The 7621-nt window shown below is 42.0% G+C and overlaps 1 protein-coding gene across 1 annotated transcript; it reads left to right on the top strand.

Annotated features, from left to right (window-relative positions):
• The first annotated feature begins 834 nt into the window (after positions 1-834).
• Positions 835-4067, top strand: RPS27L (ribosomal protein S27 like). Its single transcript, XM_081047523.1, has 4 exons — positions 835-929; positions 1827-1935; positions 2628-2738; positions 3870-4067. The coding sequence occupies exons 1-4, from the start codon at positions 924-926 to the stop codon at positions 3896-3898; spliced, it is 255 nt and encodes an 84-aa protein (XP_080903649.1). The 5' UTR covers positions 835-923; the 3' UTR covers positions 3899-4067.
• The last annotated feature ends 3554 nt before the right edge of the window (positions 4068-7621 follow it).

Raw genomic sequence — 7621 nt, 5'->3', positions numbered from 1 at the left:
AAGCTGAATAGTGCCGGGTGTGCACTGTGGCTTAATATATATACACACATACACACGTACAGTCGTGGGACGGGGAGTGCAGCACAGGGACCGGGGTCAGTGGACCTGCAAGGTCTATGTGCAATGTCGGAGGGGTTGTAGATTGGGGGAGGGGGGCTGTCACTTTGCGAGGGGTATAAATGTCCAGCTAGTACGTTGTTTCGTACACCTGAAACTAATAATAATAAAATTAAAAAAAACACACACACATAAAAAACCTTTCCAGGGCAAAGCAAACTCAAGTTCCAGCCGCATCCCACGAAGAACTTAAACGGTACCTTGGAACCTGGATGCACAAGTACACGAGTCTGTTTCCTAATACTGCTGGTACGTGTTAACAGTATTAATTAATAATAGTTTCTAATACACAAAAGAAGGCAGCGGCATCGCCCCGCGTGCACGCCCGCAGAAGGATCCGAGAGCGGCCGGGCTGGGCGGCCGGGCCTCGGGCACGCGGCTCCGTCTACCTGTCCAGGTCCGCCTGCGCATTCCGCCACGCCGCCGGCGCTCCGTCTCCCCGGCCTAAGCTTGAGGCGACCTCCCAGCCAGGCACACACGCCTGAGCCTGGCCCCGGGCACCGCGGGTCCAGTGCGCAGCCCTACAGCCAGCGGCCGCAGCCCTGGAGCCCGTCCGGTTCGCGGGATCCGGACTCGGACTAGCACTCCACTGAGAGGCCACGCCGCCCGGAGCCCGCGGACCCGGAGGAGCCGCCCCCAGCCACCACCGAGAGGGGCGCCTAGAGTGGACGGCCAGCCCGCCCCGCCCCGCCGTTCCTCCCAGCCGCCTCTATCCCGGAAGTTGGTGCCCCGCGCCCGATCGCGTGCTGCTCGCCAGGGGTGTCGCCTCGGAGAGCTGTGCGGGCTGGGCTTGCGAAAGGATCGACATGCCTGTGAGTTGTTTACTTTCGGGCTTCGCGTCTGCTTCGGGCTGCCTGGCCTGCGGAGGGCTCCGGGGGCGGGGTAGCCCGATGGCTCCGCGGGCCCTCGGGGCTCCCCGCGGAACGCAGCCAGCGACGCTGCTGGGATCGCCCACCGCTTTTGCGCGTGGCGGACTTGTTGGGACTTGCCCGGGCCGCGCAGCTTGCTGGGCCCGGCGTGAGCACGGAGTGGGGGAGGACCGGGGCCGCCTGGGCTGCGATCTGGAGTCGGTGGCTAGGGGGGGACCTGTCCCCGGGTAACTGACTCAGCGCCGTGCATTTCTGGTGGGTGCCCGCGAGGCTGTGATCTTTGGAGTCTTCGTGCTCTCCGGGAAGTTGAGTGGTTCTCGCCCCCTCTGCCTTCGGTCGGAAGCGATTTCTTCCTTGTTTCCTTTGTAAAAACGATCTTGGCAGTTGCCTTGCATATAACTCCGTGAAGGACGGTCGCACCGGCCACTCAGGGTTCACCTCGGCTCAGACGTTGAACCCTGGGAGGCAGAAAACCCCCGGGTTGGCATCCGCCGGTCTGACCTTCCCGGTTTCTGTTCTTGGCGGGTCCGGGGGTCGGGGTCACGTTTTTTACTTAGCGCCCCAGTTTTGTTTTTACTGGAGACTCTTAATTCAGCGTAAAAAAGAACGGGGTTAACCTTACCATATGTTTCGTGGTGGTCAGAGTCCCATTACCGGGATTGAGAGAACGCAAGCATTGTGAAAAGTACTGATGAAAGTGAAGCTTTATAAAGTTAAGATGTTATTAAAAAATAACATCTGCAGTGTTGCCTCTGCTAGGTATGACTTTTCACGGTTGTAATGAAAAGTCATTGTGGTTTCATTCTAGTAGTAATAATATGTTTGTTTTTTTTAATTCAGTTGGCTAGAGATTTACTACATCCGTCCTTGGAAGAGGAAAAGAAAAAACATAAAAAGAAACGGCTAGTGCAAAGTCCAAATTCTTATTTTATGGATGTGAAATGTCCAGGTAAAATTTCAAGTTTGATTCCTTTCCCAAGGAAAATTTCTATAGGGATTGCTAGTGTAGTGTGCATATTTGGACACATTAGGACCTTCTGTTGAGTAGAAGTGGGATTACAGAAATAGACGTTTTCATAATAAACGTATTCAAGCCACTGTAGAAACTTTTGGGGGGGGAGGGTGGGTAAAGACAGGACTTCAAAAGGGTTCTGACATTTGATTTACTTTAAGCTGATGAGTTTTCTTTTTTATGACGCAATGAAACCTATGTTGATTCTTTAGTGTAAAGCTGTGCTGCCCAATATGGTGGCCATTAACTATATATAGCTACTGAGAACTTGAAATGTAGCTAGTCAACATGGAAATATTTAAGTGTAAATTATACACTAGATTTTGAAGATGTAGCGCACATACACACACACACAAATCCCTACGTATTGATTACATGTTGAAATGATAATATTTTGGAAATACTGAGTTAATAAAATATATTACTAATACCACCCGTTGTGTTTTTTTTTTAACTCTTATGTGGCTACTTTAAAAGTTTAAGTTATGTGGCTTGCTATTGCATAACTTTAAAGTACTTAATCTTTTACTAAAGTATTTAATATAAGGTCTTTACTGGAAATATGTTGAATAAGTGCTATCTTTTCTTCTGCTTTTCACTTTTAATATTGCCCCGCACCCCTTTTTTAGGTTGCTACAAGATTACCACGGTTTTCAGCCATGCTCAGACAGTGGTTCTTTGTGTAGGTTGTTCAACAGTGTTGTGCCAGCCGACAGGAGGAAAGGCCAGACTCACAGAAGGTATATCATTTGGCATTTTCTAACCCAGTGATGAGATTGTATGATTGTAAATGCCTCTATCTTAAATTCATGATAACCAAAATAATTTTCTTTCATTATGTGCTCTTTCAGTAAAGAATGCTCTGTTCAATTGGATACGTTTATACTCTTGACCTTGTAAAGAACTTCTTTAATATTAAAGAAGTTAATATTATTCTTTAATATTCTTTAATATTATTAAAGAATTTAATATTAAAGAAGTTCAAAATACTATTTTTCTTAGTTTGGAACATCTAATTCTGTTGTATTGGGTCACTTAGTTTGCTTAACTTGGCATATTAAACGTACACCAGAATGGAGCAAAAGAATAACTATGTACTATAGGAAATGGATTTTTTAAACATTGGAATTTAAAATTTTCTCTTGTTTTGTTTTATGTATTTGGTACATAAGGCTTAAGACAGTTTTTTTATATAGCTAGCTAAGCAACAGTAACTAATCTATAAATTTAAATGCTAGAGGTTTGACTTCTGTGAGTAGCTATTTAGTGGTTAATATAAAAATCTAATTTGAATTCCTCTTTCACTTTTGTGCAGTAAGAAAAAAACAATTATGTATATAATTTTCCATGGTACTACTTGTAGATTTATACTTCCATAATGACGTTTGAAATTTGCTTGTGATATTTTGGAGAGGTGTGAATTTCCATGTTGTTTTCACTGGAAGGCTTATAAGTGGATTGGCAACAAATCAAGATCTAGTTGGTGTGACCTGGTAAGATAAAAGTAGGAAGCAAGCAAACAAAATTTAAGTGCAGTATTGCTCTTAAAAATGTACTAGCAAGACTTCCAAAACTTTTACATCATGCCAACATTAAAGTTTTAACTGTTGGATTCAGGCTCATGGTCTTACATAGACTCCATTATGGCATTTGAGAAATACATAGGAGTGACAATTATAGTCACCTCAGAGTAAATTCAAATATAAAAGATTATAGCAAACTTCTGGTATAAAAGGATAAATAAACATATATGAATAATAATGTAACATTCCTAAAACTTAAGTTTTTTACTTAAGTACTTTTTGCCATTAAAACTATACCGAAGATAGAATAGACTTGTATTTTAATATGCTCTTGTGATTCCTTTGCAGGGTGTTCATTTAGAAGAAAGCAACACTAATGATCCACACAACTTCCTGAATTTGTTACATCACAGAAAGCCTTATCAGTTCAGTAATTCTAGTTAATCTAACAAGATGATGTAATTACATTTAATTTTGTAAGTATACAACAGTGATCTCCTATTTTGGTGTCAGTTTTTCAATAAAGTTTTAATTATGGGCAAATTCCTCCTTTTTCCTTTTATTTTTTAAAGTATGTATGCACATGCTACACATTTATATATACTTTGTGAATTAGGTTTAAACATTTTTTAAAAAAATGTTTTCCGATTAGTTTGTGCCTCATTTCAAGAGAAGAAACCCCAATTTGATTTGTGGTCCTTTTCTGAATTGTAATGAATGGGACTAAATAATTACAAATGGAAAGAAGTCCATTATTTGTTATTTCTAAATACAGTTTTGCTATTGTAACTATGGAAACACGTTTTAGAAGTACATATTTAATGTAGTAACAATCACAGTGTAAAGCCTTGGATTTGTGTGGCCCTACTGTACCGCATCATTAGGACAAAACAGCGGTACCTTGGTTTTCGAACGGAATCCGTTCCCGAAGAATGTTGGAGTTCTGAAATGTTCGAAAACTGAGGCACGGTTTCCCATAGAAAGTAATGCAAAATTGATTAATCCGTTCCAGACCTTTAAAATCACCCCCTAAAACAGCAATTTAGCATGAATTTCACTATCTAATGATACCATAGATCCATAAAATGATACACAATGAAAGCAATACACACAATATACTGTACTGTAAAAGCAATAACAAACAATGGAAAAACTACTATAGATAAAAATAAAAATAATTTTTTTCTTACCTGCAATGATGATAGTCATGGTTTGCACGGGGGGGTTCCCTTCAATAATCACAATAGGTGAGTGTTGTGCAGGTGTTCTGTGGTCCTCTTCCAGAATCACAATAGGTGACTTGTTCAGGTGTTCTGTAGCCCTCTTCCATAATCACTCTAGGCAACTGTTGTTCCGGTATTCTGTGGTCTCTTCCATAATTGCAATAGGTGAGTATTGTTCAGGTGTACTGTAGCCCTCTTTCAGAATCACTGTAGGTGACTCCTCTGCTGCCATTCCTTCCCTTGATTTTTTTTCACCACTGACACCTGGTTTAGACTCACTGGATCTTTTCCTCACTAAACATTTTTTTATTGACACTTGCTTTTTCCAATGTTTTATTTGTCTAAAGTAAGACAGCATTATCATAGAAAGTGTTAGAGGCATGACTTACAGAAGCTTTATCAGGGTGATATGTTTCAACAAAAATTTGCACTTCAACCCATTTTGCACACAGTTCTTTGATCAGTGCAGTAGAAACACTTTCTCTTCCCTCCTCCTCCGAAGACAATTCCTCAGTTGCCGCCTGTTGCTGCTCCGTCAGAATGTTCTGAAGTTCTTCTGTGGTGAGTTCAGTCTTGCAGTCCTCCACTAACTCCTCCAAATCATCACTACTCACTTCCCAGCCCATGGACGTTCCCAGAGACACAATATCCTCCACAAAGGAGCATCCTCTTCAATATCCTCAAATGCACATTCAGGGACAGCGTCTGGCCACAATTTCTTCCGTGCTGACTTCATTGTTCTGTGAGACACATCCCTCCATGCTTTGTCTATGAGATGTAAGCGATGTAGGATATTGAAATGATTCTTCCAGCACTCTCTGAGGGTTAGCTCTGTGTCCGAGCTCACCTCAAAGCACTTTTGGAACAGTGCTTTGATGTAAAGCTTCTTAAAATTAGATATGACCTGCTGGTCCATGGGCTGGATGAGAGGAGACGTGTTGGGAGGCAAAAACTTACGTTGATAAAACTGAACTCGTCCATCAACTCGTCCACCAAGCCTGGGGGGTGACCTGGAGCTTTATCCATAACAAGCAGGCACTTCATTGGAAGATTTTTGTCTTGGAGGTATTTTTTCACACTTGGCCCAAACACTTATGAACCCACTCAATAAAAAATGGCCTGGTTACCCAAGCTTTCCTGTTTGCCCTCCACATCACAGCACTTGTTCCAGGGGTGTTTTTGTTGAGGTCAGCATGCAAATGTAAAGCTTTTTCACAAATTATGCTCTCAGAAATGCTGTCCCCGGCCAACTGTTTTTCATTTATCCATGGGAAAAGCAATTTTTCCATTTCTTCAATTGTCTGTATTCTTTGTCTTGTGTTTTAACACCTCTTGCAACACTGGCTCCTTTAAGATGGTACAAATTGTAGATTTGGCAATACCAAACTGTATTGCCAGATCACATACAGTTTCATGTTTGGAAATAATTTCCTTCTTCACCTCTATTGTTGTTCTGTTAATGACTCTTGGCTTTGCAGCTTTTATCCATTTCTCTCAGCAAGGGGTGATCGGCAGAGGGCTCCTGAGATGACATGAACACAGATTTATTGCACAGTCACAAAAACAAATTGGTTGCAAAGATCTCCTGAGATTAGATGAACACAGATTGATGTACTGGGTTCCACACAGTCACAAAAACAAATTGGTTGCAAAAGTGCTCCTGAGATGAGATGAGCACAGATTGATTGCACACAGTCACCAAATAAGGCAAAATATAACCTCTGTGTTGCATGGGTGCTCAGGACTCAACAGCCGACAGCTAGGCCACAGGATCTTGCACTCAGCAGAAGCCACGTGACATGTTCAACTTCCGAGGCGTGTTTGAAAACCAAAGCATTTACTTCTGGGTTTATGGCATTCGTAAACCAAAATGTTCGTCAACGGAGACGACGAACAGAGGTACTACTGTAACTACATTTGGGGGTCTGAGTTGTAGGAACCTCCTTTTGGGATAGAAAATTTGATAGAAGGAATCAGGAGTAGCATGGTTTACCCTACGCTGTCCTGGTTGGGGGTGGTAGATGGTATTGAATTCTCTGGTCTAGAAAGGTAAGCATTCCTGACTACATTATGAAATGACCCTGGGGGCTTAGGAAGTAGAGTGTATCTTTCCTTCTCTAACCACTATACGACTCCTCTTTGGACTAGGGTAACTACTTCTATTTTAGTTGTTACCTTTGAGGCATGCACTTAAGAAAGGCATTTCCTATCACAATGTGTTCCTACATATACACCCCAATCTAAGAGATTGATCCTTTAACATACTGATTCATATATCAGGTATGTTGCAAGAGAACTGAAGAACTATGGAAAATTTGGGGTCTGTTTAATGTATGGAGAAGTAGATAACCCAGAGGTTCCCAAACTTCCTTGGTTTATGGCATCTTTAGTTGCAGTAATTTTTTCAGAGTCCTATGGCCAAAAGAAATACCTAACAGTTACTTTAAGTTCTAAAAACCTTAGTAGCCATTTGAAAAAAATACATGTAAATTAAAAGCAAAAGTGATCATTTTTATGTTATTCTTAACCACAATTACTAATGGAATGGGTATGCCTTTTGGGCACTGTGGAATTTCTCAAAATTGAGATCAGGTTGGACATTGAATCCTCATTTCTTCCGCATTGATTTATGCATAGTAGTATTTGCTCTTTATCACAGCAATGGCCCCAACCCAGCTCCAAAAAGACATCATCATAGGGAATGTGGTACCACCTAATGTAACTGAACTGCCTGAACTAGAAGCTTGCATGGCATTCAAAAGATGTCAAATATCGATGTTTTCCCGAGGCACCTCCGCTTGCACAGTTGGAGAACCTTGGGCTAGAAGGAGAACCAGTGGGGATGACAGTTTATTGATAAGGAGAGCAGCAAAACCT

Source organism: Rhinolophus hipposideros (genome assembly GCF_964194185.1).
Source record: "Rhinolophus hipposideros genome assembly, chromosome: 5".
Taxonomy (NCBI): Eukaryota; Metazoa; Chordata; class Mammalia; order Chiroptera; family Rhinolophidae; genus Rhinolophus; species Rhinolophus hipposideros.
The sequence above is the reverse complement of the archived record's forward strand: the minus strand, read 5'-3'. Positions and strand labels throughout refer to the sequence as shown.